The 18,528-nt window shown below is 54.0% G+C and overlaps 9 protein-coding genes across 9 annotated transcripts; 8 read left to right on the top strand and 1 right to left on the bottom strand.

Moving 5' to 3' along the window:
- Positions 1–4,123: 4,123 nt before the first annotated feature.
- PUNSTDRAFT_146500 (uncharacterized protein) lies at positions 4,124–5,169 on the bottom strand (the record flags this gene model as incomplete). The annotated part of the gene is made up of 1 exon (XM_007388302.1): positions 4,124–5,169. Exon 1 carries the CDS (start codon positions 5,129–5,131, stop codon positions 4,124–4,126), a length of 1,008 nt encoding a protein of 335 aa, XP_007388364.1. The 5' UTR covers positions 5,132–5,169.
- A 617-nt stretch (positions 5,170–5,786) lies between these two features.
- Positions 5,787–6,206, top strand: PUNSTDRAFT_76302 (uncharacterized protein; the record flags this gene model as incomplete). Its single annotated transcript, XM_007388301.1, has 2 exons — positions 5,787–5,934; positions 5,995–6,206. 2 exons carry the CDS (start codon positions 5,787–5,789, stop codon positions 6,204–6,206), a joined length of 360 nt encoding a protein of 119 aa, XP_007388363.1.
- Positions 6,207–6,815: 609 nt separating this feature from the next.
- PUNSTDRAFT_76131 (uncharacterized protein) lies at positions 6,816–7,302 on the top strand (the record flags this gene model as incomplete). Its single annotated transcript, XM_007388300.1, has 3 exons — positions 6,816–6,923; positions 6,975–7,120; positions 7,176–7,302. Coding segments are annotated over 3 exons (381 nt in total), but the record flags the coding sequence as incomplete, so codon positions are not given.
- Positions 7,303–7,407: 105 nt separating this feature from the next.
- On the top strand, positions 7,408–7,662 carry PUNSTDRAFT_27757 (uncharacterized protein; the record flags this gene model as incomplete). Its single annotated transcript, XM_007388299.1, has 1 exon — positions 7,408–7,662. A coding segment is annotated over one exon (255 nt), but the record flags the coding sequence as incomplete, so codon positions are not given.
- Positions 7,663–7,993: 331 nt separating this feature from the next.
- Positions 7,994–8,735, top strand: PUNSTDRAFT_76362 (cytochrome b5; the record flags this gene model as incomplete). Its single annotated transcript, XM_007388298.1, has 5 exons — positions 7,994–8,285; positions 8,343–8,411; positions 8,471–8,531; positions 8,600–8,613; positions 8,668–8,735. The coding sequence occupies 5 exons, from the start codon at positions 7,994–7,996 to the stop codon at positions 8,733–8,735; spliced, it is 504 nt and encodes a 167-aa protein (XP_007388360.1).
- A 1,271-nt stretch (positions 8,736–10,006) lies between these two features.
- Positions 10,007–12,745, top strand: PUNSTDRAFT_146498 (uncharacterized protein; the record flags this gene model as incomplete). Its single annotated transcript, XM_007388297.1, has 2 exons — positions 10,007–10,917; positions 11,500–12,745. The coding sequence occupies 2 exons, from the start codon at positions 10,007–10,009 to the stop codon at positions 12,584–12,586; spliced, it is 1,998 nt and encodes a 665-aa protein (XP_007388359.1). The 3' UTR covers positions 12,587–12,745.
- Positions 12,746–13,033: 288 nt separating this feature from the next.
- Positions 13,034–14,175, top strand: PUNSTDRAFT_76200 (carbohydrate esterase family 1 protein; the record flags this gene model as incomplete). Its single annotated transcript, XM_007388296.1, has 5 exons — positions 13,034–13,146; positions 13,223–13,361; positions 13,428–13,613; positions 13,678–13,815; positions 13,879–14,175. The coding sequence occupies 5 exons, from the start codon at positions 13,034–13,036 to the stop codon at positions 14,173–14,175; spliced, it is 873 nt and encodes a 290-aa protein (XP_007388358.1).
- Positions 14,176–14,475: 300 nt separating this feature from the next.
- Positions 14,476–15,990, top strand: PUNSTDRAFT_138607 (uncharacterized protein; the record flags this gene model as incomplete). The annotated part of the gene is made up of 3 exons (XM_007388295.1): positions 14,476–14,614; positions 14,672–15,077; positions 15,132–15,990. 3 exons carry the CDS (start codon positions 14,476–14,478, stop codon positions 15,988–15,990), a joined length of 1,404 nt encoding a protein of 467 aa, XP_007388357.1.
- Positions 15,991–16,715: 725 nt separating this feature from the next.
- PUNSTDRAFT_47508 (kinase-like protein) lies at positions 16,716–18,287 on the top strand (the record flags this gene model as incomplete). The annotated part of the gene is made up of 10 exons (XM_007388294.1): positions 16,716–16,932; positions 16,989–17,089; positions 17,140–17,215; positions 17,274–17,369; positions 17,419–17,661; positions 17,711–17,776; positions 17,832–17,881; positions 17,933–17,977; positions 18,035–18,133; positions 18,183–18,287. 10 exons carry the CDS (start codon positions 16,716–16,718, stop codon positions 18,285–18,287), a joined length of 1,098 nt encoding a protein of 365 aa, XP_007388356.1.
- Between the last annotated feature and the right edge of the window lie 241 nt (positions 18,288–18,528).

Genomic DNA, 18,528 nt, shown 5'->3' with positions numbered 1-18,528 from the left:
ACGCAAGATCCCCTCATTGGAGCAGACCTCGAGCTCGAGGCCCACTTCCATGCTTCACGAAATTGGCAAAACAATGTCCCTTGATGTTTGAGACCGCGTGAAGGGTCCTGTGCGAGAAAAAAAAACAGACGAGGCATTGTCATATCATCAGGAGTTTCTGGTCGGGCCCCTTTTTCAGTTTCACGGAGTCACAGATAAAGGGTCGAGAGCTCTCCCGTCAACATTGATTTGGAATGAATCATTGCCATGAGGAGGCTCTGAGCTTTCGCGCGGTACGAAACGTTGTTAGCCGTACCCCGCAAGTCATCCACCAGTCGCGAAAACGAATGGTGCATTTTTTTCCTATCTCCACCGTTTACCTGAAACCACGTGCGAAGTCCATAGTGTTGTAAGTGCTCGTCAATGCAAGCACCAGGTGTAAGTGCCCGATCCATTCGGCGAGTTTGATCCAATGCCCGGTTCTTGCCACGCCGGAGTAATGTGAGCATTGCGCGCCGCGTCTCAACGAATACGTGCTCGCTCTCGGCGTGGGGGCATGTCGTACGAAGCTCGTATTTGGGCTTATTACCCGCAGGCGTGACAGGTCGTGGCAGGATCGCTGTTGAAACCTGCGCCTATCCATCGTGAACGTCGTCGTATAGCAAGTTTCCCGTTTTTGGCCATCAATAATCCGGTTACTCTGTGTTTGTTCTAGGTAATGAGAAGATTGGAAGATCTCGATGAGGTCACGTTTTTTCTTTCTTGTATAGATGTTCGGAAATCTCATATATACCCAATGAGGATACGATAGCAAGCTGAGGGTGTCGTGTCTCCGTCGAGCGTGTTGGCATGCAACTGTCGAAGCATCGGATACAATCAGCACTCGGCCTATTCTGCAAGGCCTGGCACCCGTTCTCGAAGGGTAACGGGCGGGGTGGCTGTTCGCCACCTGTCCTTTTTGGGAGGTTCTGCGCCGCTGGAGTCTTCTGCTTTGCTCCGTCGGCTCTCTCGGTTCGATGAGCAAGCGCAAGGGCGGCATTTGCCTACCTACCACAGCACTTGGTGCACATTTTCGCAACACGTTTGATCTGCCTGTATGACTCTGAGCGACGGTCGTCGTATGCCTATCAGAACTCTGGCGTTAGAAGGGCAACGTGAAGACGTGGCACAGTGCGCAAAGCAGTTGCCGCCCATTCACGAGCGAACCTGAGATCTATGCGCAAGGGTACGTTGAGAGGGCTGATTTAGGGATATGCGGCGAACATTGGTGAGGGAATCTCATTTCCACTCACATCTGGATTCCGGAAGCTTACAGATGCTCAGCAGCACCCTGAAAGGAAGGCCTACAACATATACACCCCGCATCAACTCGTCGCTGTGCGCAAAGGTTCAACGTGCGTATGTGCCAAAGCCTACGACGGCCGGAACCCCGCCGTCGTGTGAGTTCATGACATCACTGATAAACTCGTGGTCATTACCTCTAGCTGCATATCCATGCTTCGGGCCCTATCCTCCCTCGCATACGTCATGCTCAGCTGCGAATCCGTATTTGAAGCAAGACTCACAAGGATGCACGCTCGATATCCACACTGGTCGTATCGCCATGGGGTGCGTAGCCCACTCAATCCTCGAGCCTCTTGTCGGATTCGCTCAGTGGCATGACAGCGTGATCTTCTCGTGCTTAGCAGGAATCGTTACCTGCATCGGCGACGCCATCATGGCGATTGTGTCGTGCATCGCGGATGCTATTGAATGTATCATATCTGGTACGCATGTCCAAATGGCTTGTCGTCTATTGGCGCACCGCTGACGCGAGCATCAGCGATTACGGGATGTTTCGCGGGAATCGCGGATTGCATAACTGGATGCTTATGTTGCGGGTGCGTGCTCTTCTCGGTTCCACATCAATTTGGCGAATGCTTATTGCTATATGCGTCGACAGGAGAGTCTAGTATCTGGCCCTGAGTGAGCCGCGCGAACTCAGGGTAAAGTTTTGTGCACGCCAACACGTTGCCCGCCCATCAAAGACCATCTAAACGCCATCGAAGGACTAAAGAATATTTATATCCCGATGTATTGAATTGCACACCATTGATGATGCTCACGCCTAGAAATCTATATGGCAGCGACAAGATAATGCGCATTTCGAATGTTCAAACCATCAACGAATCGTCTTCAAAGCAGCGTCCAGCACATTTAGGAGAACTGCCACAGTTGGCTTCACGTACCTCACTTGCCGTGCTCTCCTGACAGCAGCATGAGATGATCGTTGTTCAGCGATTTATTACAAACTCAGGCGTGATAACAATCCATCTGTGCTTGCTTTTCCTGTCGAGAAACGGTGGGTTCACTGCGCATATCACGAGATTGCGGCCAACGATGATGTTTATCTTTTTCAGTGCACATGGTACATGATCCGGTTGAGAACGCAGCTGCAAGGGCGCTGGTTCTTCACCATCGCTTCAACCGCTCATCGATCATCGGTCTGCGTGTTGAGCATTCTGGATGGAAGGTGGCGGGCGAGTATAGTTCATCTTCGGCTATCGGGAGCTGGCTGCTGGGCGCTCAGAGAATAGGCCTCCACATGAAGCCGGAAGACTTATCGGATAGCTCGCGGTGGAAGCCTGTCACCATCGCCGAGTGATATATCATTGTCCAGTGCAAGAAGACCGAGCTCACACGCGCGTATCGGAACTATTGAGCGGTCGGGATCTGACACATCACAGACACCGGCCAAGGATGAGCCTGAGATTGATCTGGCAATAACGCTCTTCAAATTGCTTTTGATTGCTGACGGCTATAACGCACTTCCATCTCAGGCACCGAACCGGCTTTGTGGCGATGCTAACGCGAAGCAATTGATACACTGAATGACAACCACCGGGACATCGTGTTCCGACCAGGTACGCAGCGAATAAGAGCTCTACTGAGCAGCCCTGACGATGTAATATTAGTGGCAATACCAAAAATTACAGAGTCACGAAAGCTGTGACCTAATCAGTTCGACACTGCCGCAGCGTTCGACCCACGTTTCAACGCTCAGCTGCGTTCGTCATTGCACGGAGTGGAATATCGAGAGCTCTCTCTATCGTTGAAACGCGCCTCGGCGTGATCACTTGTAGTTGAGAAAGATGTACTCATACGAGCTGCTGCGAAGTACATGTTCGGCGGCAATGTGAATATATCTGTGCGTGCTGCATCATTTATGGGCACGTCGCATGGGTCGGGGCCCCCGATACCCAATATTGACGCTGTAGATAAATGCACAAGCGGTCTGGACAATCGTTCACTCCATCCCAGTGGTGTTCATTGGTACCAACGTCGTCGACATTGAACGCAGCACTTAGGCTGTTGTTTCCCCGTGTCGCATTCGCGCCTCACGTAGTATTGTCCATTGGCACCGCACGTCGTCGACGCTGCATCCATTACCTGGGCATATTGCTTCCTCGTGACGTGTTCACACTTCACGATGCTCGAGATTGCCTGCTTTGCACGTGAGCAAACGTATGGAGTGGTTGCAACGTGAGTGAAGTCATACGCCTTGATCTGTCCTGCCGTTCTGACATGTCAAAGCCCCACTAAAGATGAATCACAGTTCAGAACCAGCTATTATTCAGTGATTGGTGGCGGGTATACACTCACGGTGAGAGGTCGTGCATCGTGCACATTGTCGCCAGTCCACTGCTCACGATGGACATGCATCATAGCCGAGGAGAGTCGGCCCGACAAACCAACCTTCCGTCGTTAAGCCCAAGCCTAAGCCTCTACCGCGACCTCATTGAGAGCACACGGGAGATCTTTCAATAATTTATATGCTAGAGCCGGCACGTTTGGACTAGACTCAGGACATCGCTGCCACGAGTCCTTGTGACGATATCATCATATTTATCCTATCGAAGACCGAGTTGTAGCCTATCCGATGGCAGTAGCCAGCTACTGGATTTAGTATGGCAGTGGACGCATAGGTCGTCCAGAAGGAACGCGCGTATGGGGAAATTTATGTGAAATCCCTCTGCGAAAGTACATTGTCATTGGTGGCATCCGTCTCGAAGCACTTAAGAAAGCCCCAAAGATCCCATGTCCAATGCCCGCGCGATTCTCGTCGAGCTGTCGTGTCGTGAATTCAAGGTACGTGAGAGAAAGTCTAGCTTCCGCATGTGGACCTTTCCTCCAACGCCTCCTCTCGAAACACGAGGACCGGTAAACGGGTTGCAAGTGATGTTAAGGCATCGCGCGTTGCATCGAGGAAGCTTCGGCGCTCGACGTCCAAGCGGGCATAACGCGCTTCCATACACCAGGGTCTACCGAGCTCCACAGTGAACCTGTCAAGGCAGGCGATCATGAGATCGACGCGGCGGAGATCATCGTTCGAAGGAGCTGAATGCGGTATGAATCCTCCTGGGATCGGGATGGGATTCTTGCGAGGAAGACCCGCGGTTGAATCGCGGATGGTCTCCAGGTGTTCCAGGAACCACTTGGGGATGGGATAGCGTTGCAGGTGCAGGGTTCGGAGGTGTGGCGCGATGGGTGGTATCTCTTCGATGAGGAGACTATCGCCGATGACGTGAAGGGACTCGAGTTGGGGCATGGTTGGAAGCTTGATGGCGCGACCGTTGAGTCGTCGACAGAACAAGGTGAGTTGGCGGAGACGAGGGAAAGACATTGAAATAACGTGGAGCTGATCGACGGTACTGATGTGATATAGGGAGACATCCAGGCTGTCAAGGGTGGGCGATGCCAGTTCAAGCAGTCGCCCGATGGAGCTATAGACGCCTCGGCCGGATCGTCGCTGCGTATGGGAGTTGGTCGAGCCGTCGCCAATAGTGAGGTGACGAATTACTCGGGTAGGCGCGGGCTGCTGTTCCAGTGCGCAGAAAGCAAGAGCGAACCTAGATGGCTCGGAGACGCGAACATGATAGAACCGGAATGGCAGAGCGACCGAGTGTATGTACTTCGAAGCCAGTAACAGGTTAAACGCGGAGCGTTCATCCATGTCACACGCTAACGACAGGATGGAGGAGTGAAGTTCTGTTGGCAGAGTTTCCATCTGAGAGGTGAGCGATGAAGATGACAGAGTGCGAGCTGTGTTCGTTGACGACTTTATATATTCCTGCCGCGAAAATCGCTCTCGGAGATTCCTCATAAGCTTCATCAATGCTGCGGGCGGCGTTTCCCCGAGTCAAGCTGTCCAGCAGCCTTCATCGCTGCTGTCTAATCGCCATTGGTGCGATCAGGGTCATGAATATGGAGCGCGGACGGTCGGGAAGAGCTCGCGGGTCGGTAGGCAATGAATCGCGCGATCAGAATAGTGACTCAGTGATGCGCTTCGCCTGCAGTATGTGTTGCCGTATACATAGCGAGACACCTATCATAGAATCAGAATTGAGCCGGGAGCGAAGAGTTCCGAGGAAGAAGACTGACATGTTGCCATCGATGAAGTCGGAAGAAAACGTTGAGCCGGGCGGGAGCACTGCAGGGTCGAAAATTCGCACGATCAGGTGACTGACCAAGCCGGTCCCAGCGGCCCGTTCCTCCTTGCGTCTCGCCAACCCGGAGTACCTTCAACTCGACTGTGCTTCGTACAGAATCTGATGGCATGACTTCGGTCTGACCTCCTGATATGCTTCAGTATTGCGTGCCTTGCTCTCGTGACGTGTAAATGCCCTGTATACCCTCCCAGCGACTCAGTGTATAAAGCGCATGCAGGACTGCACCCGCGGGATGATTCGCCCGACATACAGCCGTTTGTATTGCCTCGTGGAATATTTTGGAGAGGACGCAAGGTTGTCGATACTATGTTACGTGCAATGCTGCTGTGGCTGCTCGCCGTGCCGCTCGCGTGCTCCGGGGCCGGAGTGAAGGTCTTGAATATCACCACTTTGGGTCCAGATCCTCCGACGGTCAATAGGCTGAACGGGGAGTCGTTCCAGCAAGACGCGCTAGTCACGTTCCAAGGTATGACCGGGCGTTGCTTTATTCTCAATTGTTGTCGCACTGACGCGCGCTCGCGATCAGGGTGGCAGTATGCTGTCCATTACCTTACGGATGCCGCCAACTCGTCCGTACGCCATCCAGCGGTTTCGAGGAGACTGCTCCCTGCAGGAGACTGGGACACGCTTACTTTGGACGACTATAGTCAGACTGAAGATGATGGTCATGATATGTGCGCTCCTTCGCTCGCTTATGTATTTCACGTCGCTAACCACAGCTCGGTCCCCACGTTATAGCATCTCCATAGGGATATCCAAAGGGGACGGTACCATCCACCTCGGATACGATCAACACGACAATAACATGAACTATCGTGTTTCCGTTGCTGGGGTAGCCACGGATCCCACGAATTTTGACTGGGATTCTTCGCTTTTCGGGCCTACTCTTGTAAGTATTATCAGAGGTTCCCTATGAGGAAGAGTGATCATCCTTGTTCGACAGGATCACCTTCCCGGTCTTGAAGATCTCGATAACTCGATCTACTTCATCAACGTTACCTATCCCCGCTTCCTGATGATACCTTCGACCGTGAACTCAGCCAGCGGTACGGATGACACTTGTTCATGATCTGTACACGGGCTGACTAACGAAGGTTCCGACCTGGTCATGGAGTTCCGCGTCGGGAGGTCAGGATTAGGCGACGACTGGCTCTACCGTTACACGCCCGGAAGCAACTGGACTCAGATCGGGCGCTACCTTGAGGGCGTCAATAGTGAGATGTCTACAATCCTACGTGAGTACTTCAAGGGTTGACAATGAATTGACCAGACAACGCCTATATCAACGGGTTGGACTTTGACGGCAAAGGGCAACTCCATGCTACCTGGCAAGTGCTTACCTGCCCATCACGACGCTCGCAGTACTCAAGGCGTTTATGTAGGACCTACCGCGACTATGTGAACGACACTGGTCAGGATGTCGCCGTTCAAGCCGGACCAAACGGCCCTGAAAATGTCAGTGCCCGCTTTTGCCTCAACGAGAATTCAGTTGACTCTGTCCACCAGAACCACGACATGGACTACTCCTTCAGTCCTGACCTTGGGTCGACCTGGCTCAACAATTGGAACCAGACCATTGCGAACATGGCTGCACAGGAACCCATTGTTCCCGCGTCGGCCGGCATAACTATCTTCGGTGTTCCTAAATATGGGTGGGTTTGAATCGCGCCGCCCTTGCGATGTCAAACTGACCAAGAATTGCGGCAGGGGTATATTGAATCAGGAAGCTCAGACCATTGACGGCGAGGGGCGTGTTCATGTTCTGAATCGAGAGAACACTACTGGTACTGAAAGATGGCAAGTCTCATTTCACCTTACACGTAATCCCTTCTGATGGCACTGCGCAACACAGGTATCACTATTGGAAAAGTACGTACACGGAACCACGAACCATAGGCTATCTCTGCTAAACTAGCATATCTTAGGTACGGCTTGGCATTGGACCCGCACGCCTCTTCCGCTCCCCGAAGACCTGCCCAGCATCAACAACATCACCGGCACGCCAACTGTCATCGGTAAACGGGGAAAGATCGTCGCCCATCCGGCGTCGTCGTCCATCCTCCTGATCCTGCCCTCCAACGCCGTGAATGCCACGGGTCTCTCTATCTTGCGCTCCACCGCTCCCGGTCACTTCCGCGACTGGGAGATTGTATGGGAAGAGACCTCGGGTTGCGTTGGAGAGCCGCTATTCGATCGGTATAGGGTAGATACCAGTCATGGAGGAGACGGAGTGCTGAGCTTATACCTCGTCAACGGTACGCAGGTACAAGTCGTAGATTTGGACCTGAGTGAACTGTAGGAGGGCTCGTTTGTACTCCTCTACGTCGCGTCCCCACATATCATTCAGCATATCGTCTCACTTACCTATGGATCTCTACGTTGCTGGAGAGCTTTGCCGGTCGGCAAATGCCGCGTACCGCCTAGCCACGTGTGTTTTGCCGCAGCCCACTGGGCGCGGGAATGGGATGACGGGTTACGAGCCCAACAGCTACTCTATCCTAACCGTTACACCAAGCGTTCCAACCATGGCACCCTCATTCAACCTGGGCGCACCTGTCAACACTGCTCTTCTACTTTACATCCTTTACTCTGTACAGAAGATTCTGCTGCCGTCGACGTCCAAGCCTTCCAAGGTCCCGAACGAGTTCAGGCAAGGCTACTCCTGGCTACCGAAGACTCATCCGCCCACCGTCGTCTATCAAATCTACACACCGAAGACACTCGCTCCGTTCAACGGCGAGAATGGAGGCCGCATCCTGCTCGCGATTCAAGGAACAGTTTTCGACGTGACTGCTGGACGAAACTTCTATGGGCCAAGTAAGCACTGGATGCATGATGTCCGCATGTCGATGACTCACGCCACCCTTGTAACAGATGGCATGTACGGAAACTTTGCTGGTAGGGATGCCTCTCGCGGAATGGCAAAGCAGTCGTTCGATGTCGGTGAGTCGGCGTCTCCTCTGCACAGCTGACGAAGCAACTAACCCGTCTTCAACTCCTAGAAATGTTGACGCCCATCGACCAACCCTTGGATAAGCTCGACGATCTTAAGCCTGACGAAATGTGCGCCCTTGCTCATATAGTACTATTCTTCGTCATCATCACTGACTCCGTCGTGCGACCTCGGACAGAGAGAACATGAAAGGTGCGATTGACACGCTTGGTACCTCACACTTGTATACTCAGACATATACCGCAGGCTGGTACGATCACTTCGCCAACAAGTACATCATATGCGGCAAGCTTGTGGAGAACGACGCCATTTGAGGTTGTGGCTTTGTCATCAAATCACGAGAGGAACGAATGTGAGTCGTTCCTGGAAGTATCTCTGAGAGCCTCGAGCTTAATTTGTCAAGTATCTCCATAGATGTATAGTATACGTGTTCTGCTTTTCCAATCAATGCTACTCGACATGCTTTCCCTGTGTGCGATGTTCAACATAAGCTGCAGACGAGGTGTAGAACGTTACGTCTCTCTCCGTGACTCGGAAACCGACGTGCTGACGATCGACGTGACGTTCCTCCTGGCATCATATGCCTTCGGATTCCCGTTCCACCACCTGATACTGTACGTAAACTGTTATCTCGTATGCAATATCATGGATGACTCACGTTTTACGAGCAGAAACATTGACCATCATCGAAAGTGACTCCGAAACAGCAAATGCACTGTCCCGTAGGGTCGCATTCGCTCCCTTGCCCGCAGCAGTTGCTAGGCAGCCAGTCGCCGGAGTCGTGCCTGGCGTGGTCGTCGAGCGGTTCTGCCACAATAGCGAGAGCGAAAACCCCGAGAGTAAAGATGAGCGCTGGAATGAGACGCATGACTGCTGCAGGGGGTACCGTCGAGACGGCTTTTTATCCTGAATCCATCTGTCAACCTGTGAACTACGGCTGACGTTCGTCTCAGGTGAAGTCAAGGTGTTTGCTGCGGCCCTGCAGCTTTACCCTCGCCTGCCCGATATCGTGTAACCACCATCAAGCCAGGATATTTGCCCAAGTTTGCGCATCCCTTCAGGCCCTCAGTGGGTATGATGTCTGGTCTTCGCGCCTCAAGCCACTCAGACCGCTTAATTGCACGCAGACAAACATAGCTTTGCGATAACATGTGGGTCAGATTTTACCTGAAATTTACTCAGGTTGATATCTTTGACGCCGAAGAAGCTGAAGCAGCTGATGGGAACGGATCTATCATCGCGAGATATATATATAGCCCGGTGACGCCTGATATCCTGGAGATATAAACAGTGCATTCATGAGCTCATTGCCCGTATCTTCGTATCCATGACCTTTCTCTCGTCTGCCTCGGAGAGAACAGATTCGGACATGGACTCCTCCCACGCATATGCGCCGTCAGCTCCTCCCACCGTCATCCGAGTTCCTGATAGGCAGCCATGTCCTGAGCCGGGTCAGATAACGATCATTCGACCACCATCCGTTCCGACCCCATTACGAGTGCAAGATACTGGAAGGAGCAGCCCGGAGCAATGCGAGCGAGGCGCTTCCCCTCGTCCGGAGCCAGCCATACTCGTGCTGTCACCGATGTCCAATGACCCAGCCCCATCCGAGCGCAGCATCTCCCCCATGTTGTCAACCATCGCGATCATGCCCGACCCGGAACCCCGCTCCTACTCGCTCTTCCCTCAGGTAGGACCCAAAGCGCCGCGAGAATGGGGGGTGGACGATCTCGCAGCGTTCAATATCCAGTTCGTAGAGCAGGACGCCACTGCCTTCTACGGCCCTGATGTGGACCTCGCACCGTCTTCCAGCGTACCGCGGGAGTTTCTCACCGCCGAAACCTCCCGCGAAGCCGCGGATCCCGAGAGCAAGCGCCTGCTCCGATACATGGAGTTCGTTCGATCGGTGAACATCGATGACGGCGCTTGCGTGATGTTCCTCATGCGCCTCCTCGAAGCCATGGGCTATCCACAGGCCGTGGGCGACGACGCTGTCTTTGTATGCGAACATGAATATCCGTTGACGATGTATGGGCAGCGCTTCACTGGAAGCTGCGCCATGTCTATAGACGCTGGCGAGGGACGCTATCCCGTCATAGTGCACTCAAGGACGATGCCCGTTGGCGACGTCGACCCTCGGCACCCGCCCGTTCCGCACGCGAAGATTGTAGCCATGGCCATCGCCGACTATCAATACCAGGCAGATCTTGCCCATAGATCCAGCGTACTCCTCCTTAATTCTGAATACCTGCGGCACGATCATGCTCCGCGCACGTATGCGGCCATCATGGTCACCGGCACTTTGCCCGTCTTCTTCAAATTCACCATCACAACACAGCTGGCTCGGGCGGTTGCCGAGGGATCAATGATAGATCATCCAACGGTAGTTCAAGTTTACGCACCTCCGGTGACGAAAACGAACATCCTCGAAACCGTAGCCTCCCGGTGTGAAGACAATATTGGGCTGTTGGGAAGAAGGAGGCTCATAGTGGAAGCGTACGAGCTCTTCAGACGACACGTCGTTTCTCCTCTCCGCCATCAGAATGAACAGAGAAAGAGGCTACTTTCTGGCAGATAGTTCCTGAATTGCATGATTCGTATTTGCTCAGAAGCCTGGCACGATTAGGCGGCAGACGATGGACATGGGCTTGTAGAAGGTATCAGTGGTTCGGACGGCGCATGCAACGTGAATAAGTCGCGATGATTGATTAACGGTATACTAAAGCAATAAAACGCGAGGACGGCGTGGTAGTATCCACGTGGCACCTTCTTTGTTCGTATTTGTCCCGCGTTGTCCCACGTTTAATGGCTTTGGCACCGACAACGACGGAACAATCGGTTCGATCACTGCGATTGTATAGCTTCAAAGCGCTGTGTTGGGTCTACATAAGGCCATGGTAGCACACATTACTCCCTGGAATCGCTTCCACCCATGAGACTGTCCTCGCCATCGTCTACCCCAGAGATATATCCCAGGGTTGGTGATATGACCTCGAAACCCTCCGTCACCATTGGATCGTACCGCCCAACTTACATAGGACCACCGTCTCCTTCGGTTATTCGTACCCCGACTGATAGGTCGCTGTCGAGCTCCGGGAGCGCGAGCCCTGCATCATCCGCCACGCAGCATGCCTACGAGCCGTTCAACTTCGAACGATGGCGCTCACCCGATGTCGGGCCTCCGCTGCCGCTCATCACCGAGGCGACTTCTCCGAAACGACCGCAAATTGTCTACGTTCCATCCACTCGGGCGCAGTCTACCCGGCCTGCGTCGCGGATCTCCTGGCGTCCCCCGAGCCCGAACGTGTACAGAACTCCCAAGGCGCCCGCGGACTGGGGCCCCGGCGACCTCGCGCTCTACAACATCGTCGTGCGCGAGGAGAAGGCGGACGCCTTTTTTAGCGCCCTCGTCGATCCCGACCTCACGCCATCCGTGCCCTCCGAGGTCCTCACCGCAGCGTCCTCGCGCTCGGCCTTCGACCCGGCCAGCAAGCGGCTACTGCGCCACATGGAGAAGGCGCGCATGCCCCTCACGGATTACGTCGCCGTCGACGACTTCCTCATCCGTCTGCTCGACACCATGGGCTTCCCCGAGGCCGTCGATCCCGGCGCGATCGTGCTCCCGTGGCGGCCGATCCCGGTCACGGTCGCCGGGTCCAACTTCACCTCCTCGGTCGCGTGCGCCGTCGACGCCGGCAACTGCGATTACCCGCTTCTCGTGCACCCGCTGGCGATGTCGGCCGCGAACCCCGGCCTGCGCGTGCAGACGAGCCACTCGCAGGCGATGCTCGTCGCGACCGCGATCGGCGCCTACCAGACGAGCACCGCACTCGAGTTCGTCGCCGCTGCGGTGCCGACTTCGTCCGGTCCGCTGCAAGACGACGTGCCGTCACGGACGTACGCCGGCATCTTGTGCGCAGGCACGTTGCCGACCTTCTACAAGTTTACCGTGACCGCGGAGCTGGCGCGGGCGGTGGCACAGGGCATGCCGGCACCGCATCAGACGGTGGTTCAGGTATATATGCCTCAGGTCACCAAGCGCAATAACACGAATGTTTTTGCGACATGCATCGACGATACGATGATGTCGTTGGATCAGAGACGTCTTGTACTGGAAGCGTATGAAGCCTTCAAAAGACACGTCGTTTCACAGCTGCGGGAGTGAAGCGACCAAATGGGTGTTCCATGGTGATCATTTTGGACGGTTGCCGGAGCATCTCACAGACCATGTTGGACTGCACAGTGATTTCGACTTGATCGTTTGTACTTGTATCAATTTTTATACGCTGCTATGTCATGTTAGGAACGCTTGGCTATGTCCGCCAATCGATTGACCTTCGGGCTGATCAGCTGGCCAAAGAGCTGTTTGAGGATTCCCGAGGCGCAATACATACTATTCCTAGCTTCATAATCACCACGCGACAACAGGCGGTTTATTCACATACCTGGTATATTTTTATTCGGCGCCATATAGTATGACATGCACCAGGCCGTTTCTTGACTGCGGATGGTTATGTGGCATCGATAGACCCTGAGTAAAACGTTGGAGCACTCTTTTTGTGACGCTATAAAACGACTCGCTATGTGTTACAGGAACGAGGCGCTACTAACGATGCTGATCAACACAATCCTCGTTGGTGCACTCGCTGCCGTGGCTCATGCCGCCCAGGGCACCTTGCAACAGATGACTGGAGACTTCGGGCCTAACCCGACAAACACGTTCATGTATGTATTTTCCAAGAACGACGCATTGTAGACTCACTCGAGCTTGCGTTTGCCCGACGCATGTATGGCCATGAAGGTTTTTCTACAAGCCGGCGCAGTTGGCCAATCCGCCCTCGCTTCTGGTCGCGATGCATTTCTGCACAGGCACGGCAGAGGCTTACTTTACGGGAACGCAGTATGCGGATCTGGCAGACCAGCTGGGGTTCATTGTCATCGTGCGCATAAATTTTCCGATTGAACGCCCTTTACGACCACTGAGAGCATCTTTTTTTATGGTGTAGTATCCGCAGTCACCCGACGGTTCCGGCGGGTGCTGGGACGTCCATACGAACGCAACGCTGACGCACAATGCCGGAGGCGACTCGCTCGGGATCGCGTCTATGACCCGGTTCGCGATCGACAACTGGGGCGTGGACGCCAACCGAGTGTTTGCGACGGGAACAAGCTCGGGAGCCATGATGACCAGCGTACGAACTCATCCTTCTATACGCTGCAAGAATAGGCAAGGGTGATTGAGCACGGTCCTGCTAGGTGCTGATGGGCGCGTACCCGGACCTGTTCAAAGGCGGCGCTGGATTCTCAGGAGTCGCATTCGGGTGCTTCGAGGGTCCAGACGCGTGGAACGAGCAGTGCGCTCTAGGAGAGCGGATCATGACGCCGCAGCAATGGGTAACCCATCCTTCCCTCTTCTTCCAGTCAGCCTACCAGACTGATTTCCGTCGTTGGGAACAGGGTGATCTCGTCCGTAGCGGCTTCCCGGGCTTCGCCGGCCAGCGCCCGAAGGTGCAGGTCTGGCACGGCACAGCGGATACTACGTTGTTCCCGCAGAACTTCTTCGAGGAGATCAAGCAGTGGACGAACGTCTTCGGCTATTCGGCGACGCCGATCTCGAATATCACCAACGATCCGCAGGCGGGGTACTCTTTTGCGACGTTCGGTCCGAACTTCGAGGCGATTTTGGCGCAGGGTGTAGGGCACACCGTACCAGAGCATGCGGAGAACGTCTTGGAGTTTTTCGGACTTAGCTAGTGATAGTGCCACAAAGTAGTCGCAAGCCGAGATATCGCGATGCGACGCAGTGCAGTTTCCGTTCCTTCACAGAGATGATGCATGCGCTTGAAGGCTGAGAGATATTGCAACCCGACGGCTTCGGCGCCGCCTACTGTATATGTACCGTAGTCACGTGCGATTCAATGAACATACCTGGGTGTCTGACTTTGACTCTCTGCACAACAACGGTATCTACCTCAATTGCAGTTAAATTGTGCTCTCTGAACTGTGCTAGAGTGACCGTTTGCCATACCCAGCCCAAGACAGTGTCTACGACTTATGTCCGCGATGGGGCCACAACATCACACTACCACATCGAGCGCAGCTCGTTCACCCGAACGTCGCGCATCCGCCCATGCGGGCTGGTGCGATGCAGTCACTAGCCTTAGGAGGGAGCTAAAACCGATTAATACTACTGGTGAGCATGTCGCCAATGTTTTTACTTCAAGTGAACGGGGTGTTCACCGCCACTTAGAGCCGCAAACCCGTGCATCTGCTGCACCGACCGACGCCGCGCCAGCTATTCGAAGAAACCCGCTACGTGCTGCGCGAGCTCAGAAACGCCCTCGATCTCCCGAAGTCGCCAAAGAAAATCGCAAGCGTCGTCGCGGGGACGATGTGCCGCCAGTGAAGACGACAGTATCGCGCCCATCATCGGGGCCAAGGAGAAAGCGTACTAGACGTATGGCGGCGGAAGTGCACAAGCTGCGGTGCGAGGCCGAAGACGCCCGGAGACTCGTCGCGGAGACGCATGAGGCGATATCGCTAGCTGCTGCCAGTGTTAAGAACCTTGTACAGGACATCAATATGATCAGCATCTCTCACCCGACTGCATCCTCACGCGAGGAGGTCTCGAGGAGCGATACTGTCAGTGCAACAATGTGGGTCCACCATTCCACCCTCTGTTTTCCACCGACTGATGCTTATGATATCAGCAACCATACCGGTGGTGACTCGCCGCAAGATCTCAGACCCGAACAATCCGCGATCAAGCAGCCACCCGATATTCAGACCGTCGTCGCTGCCTTGAAACCGACGCAGTCAGTTGGCTCGGCGAATACCTGCGGGTCTTACTCCGCTTCAGATCGCCGTGCTTTGGCCAAGGCTCTTTTGAACCTAGGCGTCAACGATGGTTGCACATGCCAACCGACCCCCCTTCAACGGAGACGCATTGCCAAAACGACGTTCCTGCGGCCCAGACCTCGCGTAGGCGTCGATTCGCAGGGTCTACCGTTTCGAGACTGGACCGAATACCCGTTGGAAGAAGACGATGACCCGAATGAGATCAAATGGCTGAAGCGCGAGAGCATCGTCGAAAATAAGCTTTTCGATGACACCCGCAGTATAGGCCATGCCCTCGAGCCAACGCTGCCGGTATCACGCCGTCCGCGACGTCGCAGAGTCTTTGCAAAGCAGCCTAGAACTCAATTTCGAAACATCACTCCAGTGGTCCTTGACGCATTGGAGGGGTGGCACGTAGAGCTGGGGCGATGCGAGAATTGCCTCATCAGGGCCATGCGGTCGTTACCATTGTGGGTTGTTGCCGTGAAGTCGACCCGCAACGAGGGATTTGAGTATGGGTCTCCCGTCTTCGTCAACGCCGCAAGGAACGAGATGGTGGAATGGGACGAAGACATTAGAGGATGGCGACATCTGGTACTCGACTATTATCGGTGGATACCTGTCGAAGAACTGGAGGTCAGGCCCTCGGACAGCAAGGCCAATCCCAACATCGTAAACGGGACGCGCAGCGTGCCCCTCCCGCTGCAGGCGTGGATTGATTACGACGATTGATCGTATTCTGTCTGTCGCGAGCGGTATTGTCATGTAATATTATAGACTTCGCACACAATCGTGTCAATGTCGAAGAACATACATCATCATGTATTCTGGCTCCTGCACCTCCGTCCTGAACTCCGTCGAGTTGCACCTGCGACCCGAGGGCTTTTCATACTTACACAGCGGAAAACATGCAACAAAACTATTGTCAAATAACGACGTGTGTATATTCACTGACGAAAACTTACGTGAGACGCGGAGTAAGCCGTGCTGTAGTAGCCAGGATTTGCCCTGCCCTGCACCAACGCCCTCTCGTAAAAGACTCAGCCACTGCCCTGACTTTAAGTGGCCGAGGGAAAAGCGAGTGGCCAGAGGGTGACAGACTGCCTGCATAGAAATATGGTATGTGCACGGTACTGGTATCACGCGGCCGCACAGAATGCCTTGACACGGTATCGCTCGTCGTTATGCACTAGTACTTAGTCCACAGTGTTCAGCGATTATCGCACAGTATGAAACCTCTGGCAGTGGATTCATCACGTGCCCCACGGCTTCTTAGACAATGCGACCACCACCTCCACTTATAACATCACCCGTAATTGCCTTGTGGAAGAGGGCACAATTAGAAGCAAGGCCACGACAGAGGTGTGGCCATTGGCAATGCAACGTCGCCAGGCCTATAAAGGAGCGCGAGTTTGTGTCTTTCGTTTGCTATTGCCTCCAACATCCCAGCTACGAACATGGCATCCGAACCATACCTCGCCCCGGAACGGCCGGAGCTTCTCGAGAGTCCTTACTACTTCCGCAACAAAGAGTCACTTCTTCGGGAATGGAACCATTCCTACCTGCGCTCTTGTGTGGCAGGCTTCCCGGATGTGACGTTCACATCGGATTCGCCCAAATGGTCCATCTACCGCAGTGGTGAATTTCGAAGGCCTCGTGCTGATCCGAGTCCAGGTGAGTGAGATCCGGTCCTGGGAGCAACGAGATGTTGACAATTTGCTACCGTTCAGTGGAAACCCGAGCTCCTGTTATTGCCGATGTTGAGAAAACCACGATTGGAGGCCGGCCGATAATGACGATCACCCAGATCGCGAGGCCTGCCCGACTAAGCGTGCGTGCAATCCTACTTTGTTTTCTGCCGGAGTCTCAACAATGGTATAGGTCAACGGCATGCCGTTAAAGCCCAATCTCCCGTGCCCGCTCTCAGAAAACGACATCGTATTCATTGACGGTCTAAGTGCGCGGCTGTTGTTGAAACTGTGACTGGTGGCTCATATGGGTCGTCCCTATATCAGGATATATGTATCGCAGCCTTGACAACGTTGAGGCCCCACCACGCGCCTCTCAGTACGGTATCACCGAGTCAAAGGTTGTGAATGGAGGTCAAGGGAGTCAGTAGTATCAGTTTCGAATGGAGCTCCTTGCTTACCGTCCTTCCAGTCGTTGGGTCTGTGCCGATCCGGTTTGGCCAGGTAGCGAGCATGTCTTGCGCCGTGGCAGTCAAACACCTTATCGTGCGACCCGCCTGCGTTGACCAGACCGCCATGCAGCTGAGCGTGTGGAAGAGCCTCAGCCATCCGAACATAACACCTTTTCTGCACTGGTATGCCGAGGATATCAAAGAAGACGAAGAAGACGAAGAAGCCGAAGAGAACGGGAAAGTCGAAGTGTCCATGCCGATTGGTTAGTACATCAATCCCAACGTGTGGGAACGGGACTAACCATTCCCAAGGTGTGGTCACGCCCGCAGCGCCGCACGGTGATCTGAAACAGTACGTCATAACCAAGGGATCGCTCTGTAAGTGGTGCTAGAGGCGCAGAAGTAATTGTGTCTGACAACAAATCGGCCATAGCCCCAAAGTTCGCTCGCCTCGTCCTGAAGCAGATCATCGACGGCCTTGAGGTAGATTTATCGCACACCAATCCGGTGCAAGGGCTAAATCGTTTTCCATAGTACATCCATTTCAGAGGCATATTCCATCGCGATGTCAAGCCCGCGGTACGTTCCTGGTCTTCGTTGCTGCTGTTCGCAACGTCTCATGGTGATATTACACAGAATGTTCTTGTATTCGACAAATCTCTCGATGCGATCACAGTCAAATTATGCGACTTCAGCAAGTCCGTCCTTAAGCCGAAAGATGACCAGCGTCCATACGTACGAATGCTCACCGTGATTCGGCATCGCGACCTAATTCTGCCTACAGCCCCAGGAAGGAACCGCTGCTTGGGCTCCACCAGAGGTCCTGAGCCATCACTACAACGCGTCCAGCGAGGCGTTCGGGGTCGGAGCGATCCTGTTCTATGTGTGAGTATACACCCTCATCGTTGAAATCATCGGGAAATAATGCCGATTTTCCAGGATGTTTGCTAAGGAACCGTTCAAGATCCCGCAATCCCATGCCCGTGCCACTTTCGAGCAACAATTCGGGCCAGGAAGTCGCGGATTGACAAAGTCAATATGGGAGATATCAAGGAACCTGGCAATCCTCATTCGGGTAATCCTTTCTCGTCTATGGTACGAGGTTGTGGGCGCTAACGTATATATTTAGC

The sequence above is a fragment of the Punctularia strigosozonata genome (genome assembly GCF_000264995.1).
Source record: "Punctularia strigosozonata HHB-11173 SS5 unplaced genomic scaffold PUNSTscaffold_17, whole genome shotgun sequence".
Lineage (NCBI taxonomy): Eukaryota > Fungi > Basidiomycota > Agaricomycetes > Corticiales > Punctulariaceae > Punctularia > Punctularia strigosozonata.
This window is presented reverse-complemented; position numbering and strand designations above follow the sequence as displayed.